The 15,078-nt window shown below is 45.2% G+C and overlaps 2 protein-coding genes across 3 annotated transcripts in view; both read left to right on the forward strand.

Annotated features, from left to right (window-relative positions):
* The window catches only part of HOXA3 (homeobox A3), a 45,393-nt gene that overhangs the window by 12,883 nt on the left and 17,432 nt on the right, over positions 1-15,078 (forward strand). Inside the window, exon 3 of one of the 2 annotated variants that reach the window (XM_007981807.3) lies at positions 12,455-12,639. The exons of the other annotated variant lie outside the window; for it this stretch is intronic. The gene's annotated coding sequence lies outside the window, so the exon portion shown is untranslated. The remainder of the gene's footprint in view (positions 1-12,454; positions 12,640-15,078) is intronic. 2 annotated transcript variants of the gene reach the window in all.
* HOXA4 (homeobox A4) lies at positions 8,702-10,755 on the forward strand. The gene is made up of 2 exons (XM_073009027.1): positions 8,702-9,400; positions 9,947-10,755. The coding sequence occupies exons 1-2, from the start codon at positions 8,785-8,787 to the stop codon at positions 10,291-10,293; spliced, it is 963 nt and encodes a 320-aa protein (XP_072865128.1). The 5' UTR covers positions 8,702-8,784; the 3' UTR covers positions 10,294-10,755.

Below are 15,078 nucleotides of genomic sequence, written 5' to 3' on the forward strand. Positions count from 1 at the left end.
GGGCTGAATTGAGGCAGCGGCCTTCGGGGCTGGGTTTCAGGCTAGCTCGCTAGAGCGGGAGGGTGGCAGAGGCCGGCGAGGCGGGGGCTGCACCTCCAGCCTGGGCTCCCGGGTTGCAAGGTGGATCCTGGGCTGCTAGCGCCCACTGGACCCTGAGGACCAAGGGTCCTCACCCTCGTGTGTGGGGGTGTTCAGCACCCCCTCCCCCGCACCCGGGACCAGGCCCTGAACCCTGTTAGCCTCCACGTTCTTTTTATTTCGGTGGGACTGTTCTCACCCGCCTGTGAGTCTGAAGCAATAAACTTTATGGCCGGATTTAACTTTAGTCTTTGAATCCCCAGGCTAATTGAAAGGGGTTAAAGCGCTTTCTTTTCTTCCGCTTTGCCTTTCTTCTCCCTCTCTTCTTTCCTTTTCCTCTCCTTCTTTGTAGAATTAAAAACATCTAGGCACAGGACCCTCAGAAGGCACCTTAGGCGGCCCCCTAGATAACACTAAGATTGGAGAAATTCACTCCCCCTCAACATGCAGGCGAATTCTGTGTTCCAAACTGTGCTCTAAAGTTTTTGGGGGAAATTGAGGTGTCTTCAATGCCCAACTTAAAAGTCCCCAGAGCCATTAGGTTGTTTTTCCTGACACATCATAAACGGTAGTTTAGGGAAGAAATTGGTCCTTTGTCAGTAGGAGATTTCCGCCTTTCTTTTGTTAGCTGCTCTTTCTGTTTGATCCCAGGAAATTTACATAATCTATGATTTCCAGAACAATCTCCAAGATTGCACCAATGGGTGAAGTAAGATGAAATAAGTTTATCCTGGGTACAATTCCATATTGGCCCCAGTCACCCCTTTTGGCCCCAACCCCCCATATTCTTCAATGGCAAAACCCAAGCCCAGTGACTGGGGACTGTGGCCTGTCCCGGGATCTTTTTCTGGATGGGTACCCACAAGGGACCCAGTAGATTTCCCTCAATCCTATTTTAGGAATTAAGCCAATTTCTCCTACTGCATTCAGAAATGAAACAAAAAATAGGATCTGCTTTTCTCCTTAGGAGCTGGGCAGTTTTCAGCAAGTATTAATTGGTAAAGATACCTATTAAGTGCTTAAAGTGAAAAAATTGAAAGTATAGATTTGGATTTTCAATAAACTTTATTGTGCAGAGGCCACCTACACTCAACATAAGTCCAACAGATGTCCCCAAAGTCAGAGGTCCAGAAAGCAAACCCTGGAAAGTTTTTTTTTGAAAAATAGAAACCCTCCCACAAGTGCTACTTCTCATGAATAGTGGCAAGGTGAAGAATTCTGAAGTAATTGTATGTAACCTATTAAAGTAAACATTGGTACTTCAGCAATCGAGAAGATGTGTCCACATCTTAGTGGGAACAAGGATATAAACTCTACATGGGTATGGGTTCTCTTTTATAATGTTATGTGTCTGTTAGAATACTGGATTCCTTGTTTTGCTGCTCTGAATTGTGGGCTCCTTATTGAAAATATTGGGTTAGGGTTCCATTTTAGTTGCTCATTTGGTGATCTTGCTTGAGTGATTTCTTGTTGATTGAAATTAGAAAAAAAAAAAAAAAGTGACAGGGATTCTGCCAGTTTAGTTTGAGTAACTTACACAGAAAATATCCACACTACTTCATGGCCATATTCCACCTTGGGGTGTGGGAATGAGCAGAAAGCCTGTTGAAGTCATATCCAGCACCACAGAACATAGAGAATCTTTCCAAGGAATGAGAAAAATTACAGGCTGTAAATATTGTCAGCTTGCTTATTTCTGTCTGTTTTAATCTTCACAAAACTTAGGTAGAATTTAAGAGAGCAGGCGAACCCACATGGCCACATGGAATTAAATGACTTTAAAAATACATCATGCAGTCAGACCTATATGTTATTGGAGAATTTTTTTTCTTCCTATTTTCATAGAAAGCATAATAAAGAGGATGGCTGGTTTTCTGCTCATTCTGTAGATAAGTTATTTCCTTTGTGGATTCTTTTGGGTTGTTCTTGCAGAGGAACTTTCTAAGAAAAAATATGTCTGTCACTGAGGGCTTTATGAAGACATCCAGCCTCAGCCGGTGGCAGAAGTGCGTGTGTGTGCTCCTCCTCAGCGGCAATGTGCAGGGGCTCGTTTGTTCCCACAAGCTGAAGAGACAATATTTCTGAACTATAAATACAACAGGAAGCTTCTGGTCACACTTACTTAGGGGTTTGTTAGGGTTTCCATGGTCTAATTTCACAACATTATGCCAAGATTCCTTTTCTCCTGCTCTTTCTCCTGCTTCATTGTTGGCGACTCTGGGAGAGCAAGACAGAATTTCCTACCAAAAATAGAGTCCTGTTCATTTGCTGAGATTCTGAGAGGACTATATTGAAATAATTAGTGAGTGGAAAGCAAATCACATCTTAAAAGATGGGCAATTAAGGAGGAAAACAATCTTTTTAGCTTAAAAGATGCCCTTCTCAGCCTCTCCCCTGACTTGGCTGGGGGTCTGTCCATGGCTTGCCCACCATGGAGAGTGCAGAGCATTGTGGGCTCCATCCCTTTGGTTTCTAAGGAGGAATTTCCTTCTAGTCAATGGCAAAACTATAAACGGGGCTCCCAGGCAGGGCTGAGGGGGTCAGCCTAAGCTCCCACCCACATAGGGGAGGGGATCCACAGCCCCAGCCATTCTAAGCCCCAGAACTTGAAGGTCTGCCCAGGTTTGTTTTGTTTGGTGTTGTTCACAATAAATTTGTTCTTCTCCCACCAGATCCCCTCCCCACAAGCCAGTCTTTTCAATAATAATATTTGTTATGAAGGTTATTAGATAATTATTGCGATTTTGTGAAGCAGCCCTTGCTGGAGGTGAAGTCTGTCATCGCCTAACAAATGACGCCCGCGCAGTTCACTGCCGGGTTAAGTAAATGCAGAGAAGATAAATCTGCACACCCTAGGAATCGCCAGCAGAGCACGCTTTAGTACAAGTTCACAGTCAACTCACCCGCCTGGGCCAGCTCTCCTAACAATTAGGGCTGCGTCTTTAGTTTTAAATAAAGGGAAAAAGTGTCTCCACCTCCCATGGCTTGCTTTCCCCCATCTCCTCTTTTCTTTCACTTTTTGCAAGGTTCTCCTATTCTGCTCCAAATTTTCCTCGTAAAATAGAATCACGAGTGATTTCAAGTTAATCTAGTACCTAGTTGCTGACAAAGGGGTCGTAGGCTGATTTAACAAAAAGTCCAGTCACAAACACTGAGAAAAAATATCCATTTCACCCTCCAATTTCAAATGGCAGTGGCAGAAGCAGGGTGTCCTGAGATGCTAGGGGGGCCCCTTTTCCCTGAAAGAAGAGGCTCAGCTTTGTGTATCTTTGTGGTTAGTGCGTTACAACTGCAGGTCAAAAAGTTGAGGGTCAAAAGTTTACATTGTGCAGTGCTCTTAGTCATCTGCCCAGACAGAGTTTGATGTCAATGTTAGAGCTGTGATCTTGACTATCAGCACAAAAGATAAAATGGCTCGGAGTGACGCGTGTATCACGGTATGGACTCCAGGTGAACCCTAGTGGTTGAATGACCTCAATTACGGAGGAAAGGATAGAAAATTCCTCTTTTCAAGAGTAATACACGCTGTATTTCATCTTGAATTATCGCTCCTGTTCTGAGGGAATAGCAGCAGGTAAATAGGCATAGATTACTGAAACACCAACACCTTAGGTGTTGGCGAACCAGGAGTCTGTGGGTTTGTCACAAAATAAAAATGCTAAAAACTCATCTATGGAGCTTTAAAAACTAATGTCGCAAGTTTCCAATATTTCATTATGCCTTCAAAGGCAACAGAATGGTGCAGGAAACCTCCTTTATTTGAAAAGAGGGATTTTGATTGGCCAGTTTTTTGTCTTTTTAGTACATATCATGACCCCTAAAGTGTGTAAGAACAAATGCAAACACAGGCACTTCTTGCAAAATGTAATCTTTGCAGTTTTCAAACATAGAATATGCTTTTTGTGAAACTACAGTCCGCTGAATGCAAAGCGTTCTGAGATCTGAGAAGGGGAAGGAAGGAAGTGGACACCCTCCTGAAAGACACAGAATTCTCCCTTCACCCCTTCCACCAGCACTACCAGTGACAAAATGCTTATTGGTGCCATGAAAATGTTCCTGTTTGGAAATTTTTGTTGTTTATTATTAAACCACAATTGAATGTAAGAGAAGTACTACAAGCTATAAGTGAATAACTAGACTGTAGGGAATGCAGAAAGGTGAAATCCACAAATACCAGGCCACTGTGTAAGACAACCAGGACAGAATAGAATATTTTCTATTCTTCAGAATGTACTTTTTAATAACACACGTGGAATTGAAGAAAAAGTCAAGGAGAAGAGAAAGAAACCTAAGCAGAAGGGTAGGAGAGCAGAAAAGAAAGGGAATAGTGTATTAAGGAAGCCGACTGGAACCATGCCTCATGTGTGAGTTGCAACTGAAGAGCTACACAGTATTTTATTTTTCATGCATCTAGAATGGCTTTAAGTGTTGGTGCTATAATAATCTATTTTCCAGAGGACATATTTCTCTTTTCTATGAATTGACCTTCAAGGGATCAGTATAGGAAAACAGAGAAGAGAAAGGTGAAATATTTTCCCTAGGTTTTTCTTTTTTAACTTTGGAGATAATTCAACTACTCAGAATGTAGACTCTTGCGGGAATGTTTAAGATCATCCCAATATATCTTGGTTGATTGGATTTAACAGTGCCAGGTATGTTCAGTTTTAAAATAAATATTTCCCAAACACTGCCTTCATGGAAGTAATCAGGGTGCTTCTGTGCAACGTGTAAAGTTTTCACTCTGGCCAAGAGCTTGAAGCCAAATGGGGGTTTGCCAGATGAAACAGAAGAAAGGAAACAACTGTGGTGATTGCTGTTGCAGCAGTGAACATTTCACCACATTTGGGCTAGTGAAATGAAGAAAACTGAAACCCCTCGATGAGTCAACAAGACAATTATGTGTCTCTTTGGGAAAAACCTTTTTATTGTGTTTTTTGTTAAAAACATGTGACACACCTTAGAAACATGTCAACTTCAAAAACCATAGATATCTCTTAGTTAGTCTTCAAAGTAAAAGAAAAGGGTACTCGCAGAAGTTATTGCTTTTAGAGTGCTTGCTTCTTTATTTGGAGGATTTTGAACCTCAGGCCTCTCATACAATCCAAGTTAAAATTCATGTGTAATCCCAATATGAATATCAGTCCTCATCCCTGGGTTGTGTGCATTATTTTAAACTACTACAAGAAAATTACCCCCAAACTATTAATTGGTCAAATGGCTGGTAAAGTGTTGTTCCTCTCAAATCTTGTGTCTAGTGTAGGTGTTGGAGGGTAAGCCTTCAAATGCTACCATCAGGCATTTTGAAATTCTGCCACTCCACTGTTCAGCTCCAGAAACACGCATCAGATAGAGAACAGTCTGGTGGACTCTCGCTCTAAAGAACAAAGGACAAATACAGTCAATACATTCCATAACATTTACATTTCCTTTGGCTTTTCCCCTTGGTTTTTCCTGAGAAGGAGTGACCTGGGCAAAGCACCCTGCTCGCTAAAAGACACTGTATAGACCTTTTACAAGCGCAAAGTCCAAGGCCGAGGTGAACTTCAGGTCAGTGCGTCTAACAAATATGAAAATGTCGGCTGGTGAAGGGCGCGCCTTGTGATTTAACAAAGACTGTCAATGTGTAAGATTAATAAGAAACAAAATGCACACGGTGTCACTGTTCGGTCACTTTGAAACTTGGGACAGGATTGCATTCAAGAGGGAAGGCTGTTACAAATATATTCAAAATGATTCAAATCAGATTCAAACCAAGCTGCAAAACATTGCCTCCCTCTCCCCCTCCCTCTCCCTCCAACTCCCTTCACTCTTCTCCATCTGGGATTCGAGGACATGACGAAAAGTTATTTTACCTAATGGGATTTTAAGAAAGGTTTTGTTGGCAATATGTTACCCCTGCACGTGGAAATGAGCAAATGTGCTCACCAGTTTCCTAAGGAAAGGATAACGCTTCCACCCCGCTTGGGACTGGAGCCAGTTGGTGTGCGAGGATTTGCATGCTCCCTCTCTGCTACATTTCAGGGCATCCCATCTTTTCTCAGGCGAGATGCTGCTGGTAAACTTCAGTTTGTTTATTAATTGAGTTAGTTTCTTCCTGGCTTTACTTTGGTGTCTTGGATATTGTGTAAAGGCAAGAGGTATTTTAAAAAATGTTTTTCAAAAGATTATTTGATTCAATGGAATGATGCTACAGTTTGCAAAGGGAGATTGAGGAAGGTTCAGAAAAGGTACTGAGATTGTTTATTACAGCCATAAATCTTGCAGTAAAATGTCAAAATGTCGGTGTGTGAGATAACACTTGGTGGTCCTGGCTCCGTTTGTGTTTATGATACGAACCACAAAGACAAGTTACAGGCCTTGAGGGATTCTGTGTAAGGCCATCTTCCTAAAGTAATAGAACCACACAAAACACAGGCACAGCTAACTCGTTTGGGTTAACCATATACAAAACAGTGCTTATGTCTCATTAATACTTAAAAATAGAAACTTGGTACAAGGTTCTGAGGCTAAACAACAGAATTTTTGTGTTTTAGTGTCTGTAAATATTAAACAGATATGGTTAAGACCCTGGTACTCAAGGTTGATGAAATGAGGAGGGAAGATTTCCTTGTCATGCTTTTTGTCCCCCTGAAACTTATAGGGTTCAGATTTGTAATACATATAACTATATATTATTTATATTACATTGTATACAACCTATGTATATATTATTTTTTCTTGCTAGGGAGAGATATTGGTTCAGGTAGATGTATCACAGGCTGAATTTTTCCTCCAGTCTAGAGAGGATGGCTAAATATTACACTCAGTGTTGATTTCTGTCTGTGGCTCAGATTTCATTAAAAACAAATTTTCAGGGTGCCTCATGTGAATGGACAGCACTCTTCACACACACATACACCTAATATGGAAAATCTCTTTGTACCACTTCAGGGTGATTCCAGTTAGAAAGCTAATATGATCCCCTTTTTAACCTCTTTTCCTAAATTAGTTTAAAGATTAGTCCCATATAATAGGCTTTATGTGGCTAAGCATTAAATGACTATCCATCAAATGGATATATTCCAGCATTTAGTAACTCCTATGAGTAACCAATATGAATGAAGATAGAATTGACATTCCTTTTGAAGTGTCTCCAGGCTTAGGAAATAATTTTCCTTGTCTGCGTTCCAGACTCAGTTGTGAGAAGGTTGTTTATACTGCTCTTTGAAAAATCAACTAAGGTGCACCAGCTGAAAAATGCTTGTTTTTGCTTGCCAATATGAAAATATTTTTAGAATGGTGACTATGCTAGTTTGCACTGCTTTAATCTAGGCAGAAAAATAGAGGATCTAGATATGTCTCTTAGAAAAGAAAGGGAGAAAGTACACAGTACAAATAAGGCATAAGTATTTACTTCAAAGATCAACATTAGGTGGAATAAGTAATTTATTTGTTAATAATGGCGTAATTAGTGTACCCATCAAATTTCAATTACCAAATGGCAGGCAACAGTCTCCTCTCCCTCCTTTCCGGAGCTTCTGATATCGTTAATACGCTAATTTTCAGCAATTAAGAAATTATAGACTGTCCTGTAAATATAACTCTAGTCTCAGATACTGCCTGAGAAAGCAGGATCTAAAAGAGAAAACTTGAGATTCTTAGCTGGAAAAGACCCATCAGCAATCAGACCGGCAAGGCGTTTATTCTACCCTTAGCTTGTTTTTGTTTGGGGATTGTTCTGAAATAGGAAGTTATTGTTTTCAAAGCTCGGTTCTGTGGAGGTATTGCTTCTATCCATTCCCATCCTTGGGCCACCTTCTCTCTCACAATCGCACCTTGCAATCGCGGGCATATTTAGCTCTCACATCGACAACCCCATCAAATTAGATGCTATTACGAAGGTTCCAATTTTTCTTAGGAAAACGCGAAACAGATTGTCTCTGAAAGAAGGAAAAAAGGAAAAGCGTCCATCCAGTTATAATGGAAAGGCCTCGCTTTACATCCTTGGGTCGATTTCTCTTAGCTGCCCACCCACCCTTTGCAGCTTCTGCCAAGCTTCTCAAAACAAGGGCTCTCACGCCGACACGCAAGGAGCAGGGTGTGGGGAAGGGGGATCTGCGGTTGGGAGAATGTGTCTGGTGGCCTCTCAGGGGCGTACATAAAAGCCAGGATGCCCCTTGGTCCCAACGCCCTCCTTTCCCCCGTTAGCCTAGAACCCCTGAAGGACGCGAAGCCTGACGGGGTTGCGCCCGAGGTCAGCGCTGAGTCGCGGCTGCCAGACTGCCCGAGGCCTAAGCCAGCAGTAGGGCAAGCAGAGGGCTCCCAAGAGGACCTACAGCCTGACAGGGCCCGAATTCCCAGGGGGAACCAAAGTTGGGGGGCTGGGGTCCAAAGCTCCTGCTCCCTCCCCCAGCCCAGGGACAGGACAGCAGCATCCATCACGCACCCGCGCGTTTCCTGATCCGGGTCCGCGCGCGCGGTGCGCCCATTGGTGGGGGCGCTGCACGTGGGGCACGGGGCGGGGCGCGCGCTGGGCTGGGGAGGAGCGGCTCGAACTTTGGTGGCGGCGTCTGCGGGAGGGGGAAGGGTGGGCACTTGACAGCGGGGGGAGGGGAAGGGCGCAGAGGAAAGGGGGATGGGAAGCGAGGCAGGAGGGGGAGGGGCCTCGGCGAGCCCAGAAAAAACGACAACGCGAGAAAAATTAGTATTTTTGCACTTCACAAATTAATGACCATGAGCTCGTTTTTGATAAACTCCAACTACATCGAGCCCAAGTTCCCTCCCTTTGAGGAGTACGCGCAGCACAGCGGCCCGGGCGGCGAAGACGGCGGCCCGGGCGGGGGCCCCGGCTACCAGCAGCCCCTGGCGCCCCCGACCCAGCACCTGCCGCCGCAGCAGCCCCAGCTCCCTCACGCGGGCGGCGGCCGAGAGCCCCCTGCCTCCTACTACGCGCCGCGGACCGCCCGCGAGCCCGTCTACCCTGCCGCCGCGCTGTACCCCTCGCAAGGGGCCGCGGACACCGCCTACCCCTATGGCTACCGTGGCGGCGCGAGCCCCGGGCGGCCGCCCCAGCCTGAGCAGCCCCTGGCGCACGCCAAGGGCCCGGCGCACGGCCTGCATGCGAGCCACGTCCTGCAGCCCCAGCCGCCGCCGCCCCTGCAGCCTCGCGCTGTGCCCCCAGCGGCCCCGCGGCGCTGCGAGGCGGCCCCCGCCACCCCTGGCGTCCCGGCAGGGGGCAGCGCCCCCGCGTGCCCGCTGCTCTTGGCCGACAAGAGCCCGCTGGGCCTGAAGGGCAAGGAGCCCGTAGTGTACCCCTGGATGAAGAAGATCCATGTCAGCGCCGGTACGTGGCGCCGCTGGGGAGGCGCGGGAGGTGGGCCGGGGCTGGGCCTGGGTTCGAGGGTCGGGGTCAGGAGGGAGAAGCTCAGGGGAAGGGGTCCTCGGGAGGGGAGCCCCCATCTGGCCCGGGCTGCGGTGAGATGTGGGTATGTGTGCGCCAGCTAGCCGCCTGATCCCAACGTGAGAACCCTTTTGTACCCAGGGTCCCTTTATCAGGAGATTTACGAGACGCCAAACTGTTAGGGCAGTAATTATAGCCCCCATAAATTTAATTGCCCTGGCAGAGGCTTCAGGCCATGTGTCTTTGAAGCTTTTCTTCAGCCCCAATGCCCAGCACCATTCTTTATGGCTCTCGGGTGTTTCCCGTTGTCAATAGCCTGTGAAACATTTTCTTTGCCGTTTTATGTATCTTGCGTGAACTTGGTGTCAGGTTATTATATAATGATGATGTCCAATTGCTCTTCCCCACCCCACCTTCTCTCTCCTCCTCCTTTCTCTCTCTTCCGCTCCCTCTTCCTTGGCCTTCTCTTTCGGGGTTCTGGGTTTTCAGTCAACCCCAGTTATAACGGAGGGGAGCCTAAGCGCTCTCGAACCGCCTACACCCGGCAGCAGGTTTTGGAGCTGGAGAAGGAGTTCCACTTCAATCGCTACCTGACCCGGCGGCGCCGCATCGAGATCGCCCACACGCTCTGCTTGTCCGAGCGCCAGGTCAAGATCTGGTTTCAGAACCGGAGGATGAAGTGGAAGAAAGACCACAAACTGCCCAACACCAAGATGCGATCCTCCAATTCAGCCTCGGCCTCTGCCGGCCCACCAGGGAAAGCACAAACTGAGAGCCCTCACCTCCATCCCCACCCCCACCCGAGTACCTCCACACAGGTTCCCTCCTCCATATAATCTTCTAGAGACCTTGACCAGTTTCTATCCCTTACTTGCTTTTCTCTTCTCTTCTCTTGCTCCTTTCCTCATCCACCCCTCCCCATCCGGACCATAATACACACCAAAACAAACCCAAATTGGTGAAAAGGATAACCAAAAAGAAGACATTATCCGGGTAAGAGTGTGTGCTGGTTGCCACCCAAGAGAGGACAGTTGTCCAGGATGCTGGTTGGTGGAACAACCTGCTGGCCTGAAACAAGGCTGCCAGGTGTGGATACCTGAGAAGGACTGCTTGGTATCAAATACTTTTGAGATGGCTACAGTCAGCTAGCTGGACAGCCCATGCTGACTGGGGATGTATACTTGCATCTTTGTTGAAAGCAGAAGAAAACAGACTCTTTCCCCACCTTCCTTACCTCCTCCTCCCCCATTAAGGCAGCTCATCCAAGCTTGTATTGAACTGAATAAATGAGTAGACACTGTGGACCTCACAAGATTATTTAATTCTTAAGATGTGTAGACCTTGATGGTAGGTGTGACATGTTAGTTTTCCTTACTTGCATTTATTTAAGATACTGTTACAGAGATACTGTTGTCCCCTTCTGGGACACAGTCTTTGGGGAGAGGGGAGTGCATTTAGACTTATGTGGAACTGTACAAATTGTGATGTGGCTATATAGAAAGCCATGTGCTAAGAATAAACTCCATTTAAAAAACATTAAAAATCTAAGATTCATGTGTTTTCTAAGCTTTTCATTAAGAAAACAAAAGTCCTCTGGATTGAGATACTTGACCTTTCATGTAAAAACCTTGTAGATAGCTTGAGCTGTATTCACTTGGATTCTGACAGCTCCCATAATTTGTGTGTGAGAGTGTATGTATGTATGCTCAACTTGAGCTGAACTCTTGTCAAGCTTGGCCTACTGTGGAAAAGTTCCAAAGAGCAGGAAGGCTCTTGAGCTCTGAGAGGGCTCCTCTTCTTCCCAAACTTGGCCAGTCTTTCAGGCTTCAAGTCTCTGTAAGGCATAGAAACGTGTCCTTCTCTGCAATGAAAGTTGAAACCGTGCAGTGCTGTGGGCCCAGGAGTTTCTGCAGCTGTTCTACACACTGAACTCTGAGCACACTTGGAAAGAAGTGGTCTCTTTGGTATTTATTGCACCTTCACACTTAATCTGCCTGTTTCCCTGGAGATAAAAAATAGTTCGTGCAAAGGGTTGAGATTACTTTTTGTTTCTTGGCTGTTCTTAAGGTCCTCTTCACTAACTACAGACTAGGAATTTTTGTTTGTTTGCTTGGTTGTTTCTCTTTTTTGAAGAAGGAGCTTTCAAATAAACTGAATTTTACAAGGACACTCTCCAAAGTTTCTCCTGAGGAAAGAAAAAGCATAATATACCCCCAAAGTTCACCCCATGCAAAGTAGACCTGGGAGAGTTTACTGCTGGAAAATAGCCAAACTCTGAATTAGGGTCACTTTCCTCAAATGCTTTGTGATTTTTCTGCTCAATTCCAGAGATCTAGATCCAAAAGGCTGAAAATCAAAACCCACTTCTCAATCTCTATAACCCTAGTATTTGTTTACTGATTTAGATTTGGTGCTTACTGCAGGGAGTTCCCTACAATAAGACAGCAAAAACCAGTGCGCACTAGCCCCAGAATATTAGAACTGTCACCTGGCCTTGATAAAGTGCAGCTTTTAGGTTATGTAGTAATTTTAGCATAGATGGGAGTAGGTACTCACCTGCCTCTGCAACATCAGAGAGTTTTTAAACACATTTTTTTTTCATTAGTGGCAAAACCCTTTAACCACTGTCAGAGCTGTTACCCCTTTCACCCCTGCTGCCCTGTGTATGATACAAACAAGGGTGATCAGTTCTATACCCACAAATCAGATTTGAGAGGAAAGTGATAGATACCAGTCTCTGAGGAGCCAAGAAAATTTGGGAGCAAACAAATACACACATACCTTCCCAAATCAGGAGAAACCTGGCATAAAGTGCATTTTATAAGGTGTGAACGGGTGCCAGGAATTTCTGGAGGCAATGTAACTGCTGCTGAAACTTATTAACCCTCCCCCTACTACACACACTTGTAAAACAAAATTAAATCACGCTGAAAATAGCAATTTTCCCAGGAATCATTAATCACCTCAAACAATAAATACTTCTTTGTAATTCAACAGCAATTCTGAAAGGCATTCTCTGGGAAAAGTCTGTGGAAGAGAGAGGGATCTTCTTGCAAATAATGTGGTCTCAGGCAAGGACACAGCATCTTGGCTGTCTGCTAAAAAAAAAAAATGCCTAGACTCTCAGTGGAAATTGAGTGTCAAGCTGCAAAATCTCAAATGGCAGACTATCATCATTTAAGGTAAATTCTTACATTTCTCCTTTGTGGGAAAAGAGGGGTATGGGAACATTCATTAGCTTCATGCTGGAGGCAGTTATATGAGGATGAAGGGGGGTGACTTTCTTTCACTTGCACTTATAAGTCTACCCAGAAAGGGAAGATAGAGGATTGAGATCATTTTTTCTGATATTACAGGACAAGATGGCTTTTTTGTCCCAACTGTATTGATTATTAAGGTATTGGTGAGTTTTACAAAACCAAGATTATAGAAAATGATCCAAATGATTGTCATTTCTTTAGTGTTGTTTTGCCTGCTTCAAATTGTCCTTTAAGGGAGCTTGTTATAAGAGATTGGAAAATCCTACTTTGCACTTCAAAATCATGCATTGTCTGCCCTTTGCTGGGGCAACCTTAAGAGTTCACTGAGAGGACAAATTTTCTATCTCATTAATTGTTTTTTGTTTTGTTTTGTTTTGTTTTAAGCAAACCCTACTGGCCCCTCAAACCCTTGACCTTTAAAGACAGTATTTTGTGTAAACTCTATAATTTTACCAAAATAAGCCTTACATGTGCTCTCCTCTTCTCTCTTTCTCCCTCCCTCCAATACACACTCATCTGCTTTAGTCACAGAGCCAAGTTGGGCATAACTCTGGAGATAAAAGTTTTGTCAACATCTGAAATCAACCTAAATCGGATAGGAGACACTTTAATGGTCACAGTTTGAATTAAGTACTTAACACTCTCCCCCTTGAAGAAAAATGGCACTTTGCAGGCTTCCTTCCCTAGTTTTGTTGAAATCTACGATATACCCGGTGTTTTATTACAGCAGGAATTCAACTGTGACAGGCATAGTAGAGTACTTAATACCCAGGATGGAGCTCATGGGAAGATTACCTAGATGGATGGGGGAGGAGGGAAGTCCCTTTGCATAGCATCTCCGACTTCATACCCAGTTGTCCCAGGGGGCCCCATTCCCCTACATCTCAGCCTCCTCCCCGTGGGGTGGGGTGGGGTGGATATCCCTATCTTTCCTCTGTCCCCCTGTTCCCCTAAGCTTCCAAACTCTGCTTCTCTCCTCACTGTTGCCTTCCGTCTAGCAGTTCCCGCATAGAAACAGATCAATGACTCTTTAGAATGAAAGAGAAAAAAACCCAAAGAATCAATGTAGCAAAAAGGCCTGGGGCTTCCCATCTGAATGAGTGGGTTCTGTGCAGGCAGTAGGCTTTCCTTGGCACTCCCTTGGTTTCTGCATCCCTAGACACAGTCTTGTATAGAAGAACACAGGCTCACCTTTCTCAACTGCTGCTCTGTTGCCCCTTCTCTATATTATACACTGTCCCAAGAATAATTCTGCTTTGTGTTTCAAAGAAACACATGGGTTGGAAACAATAGGAGGAAGAGACTTGTGTTCTGTTCCCTTGGTGGTATGAGGGAGGCTGCTGTGGCTGTCTTGAAACCCTCTAGTCTGCAACTTACAGAACTGGCACCTCTTCTGAAGACTCCAAACTCATGGGGAAACCCCCTCCCTTTCAAGCCAGCCCCACTTTCTCTGGGATTGATTCCTGGAATTGAAAGAGATTCCCAGATTGAAAGACTGTCCAAAGTGAAGGAGATCTGGAGGCCATTTTGCTTCAGTCTTCTTAATTTACAGATGAGAAAACTGAGGCAGCTGAATGATCCTCCCTCCACCGTTCCTTATGTTAATGAGTATGGGGTGGAATGCAACCTTTAGTCTCACTCTAGAGAGCAGTAAGGGCACAGACATCCTTTCCTCTTAGGAAGGTATTCTGCCAGGAATGGAGGTATGCATCTAAGCTTACACTTGACCTGGGTGGTCACAGGTGTGTACATCCAGAGAAGAAGGATGGGTTCTTGCCTCATGGGCCATCAAAGCTGTTGGGGAGATTTTGTAACCAAGCCACCCTAGTCATGAAGCTCAGACAGGTGGACTGGCCACTGGGCTCAGGAGGGGACAGATGTCAGGGCGCCTAGGAGAGGAGAGGACTCCCCACTGTCCACAACGGTCATAATCCCAGGATGACTAATTCTGTCAGGCTTGCCCTGCTATTTCGATGGTGGTGGCTTGCCTCGGACCAGGGCAAGGATGAATGTGCCCCGGAGGCCTGCAGAGCCAAACAAGGACCCTGGTTGCAGCTGATAAAGGTGTAGCGTCTGTTCGAGGGAGATATTGAAATTGTAATCTTTGAGGTCACGTGATTCATTAAATAATTAATGCAGATCGTCAGGAATGGATCGGAGTCGTCAGGGCCTCACTAGGAATGAATCTCTCAGAAGTGAGACTCCAACTTACCATTTGATTTTTAAAAACACACACCCTCAGATTTATCTCCAAAAGCTTTTAACTCCTTCAGGAAGGCAGGAGACAGCCCTTCGGCAGGAAGGACGGAGCTGGCGGGCCCTCGCCAGGTCTTGGGGCTTTTTCCGCAGGGTTCTGCGAGT

This window comes from Chlorocebus sabaeus, chromosome 21, assembly GCF_047675955.1.
Source record: "Chlorocebus sabaeus isolate Y175 chromosome 21, mChlSab1.0.hap1, whole genome shotgun sequence".
NCBI classification, from domain to species: Eukaryota; Metazoa; Chordata; class Mammalia; order Primates; family Cercopithecidae; genus Chlorocebus; species Chlorocebus sabaeus.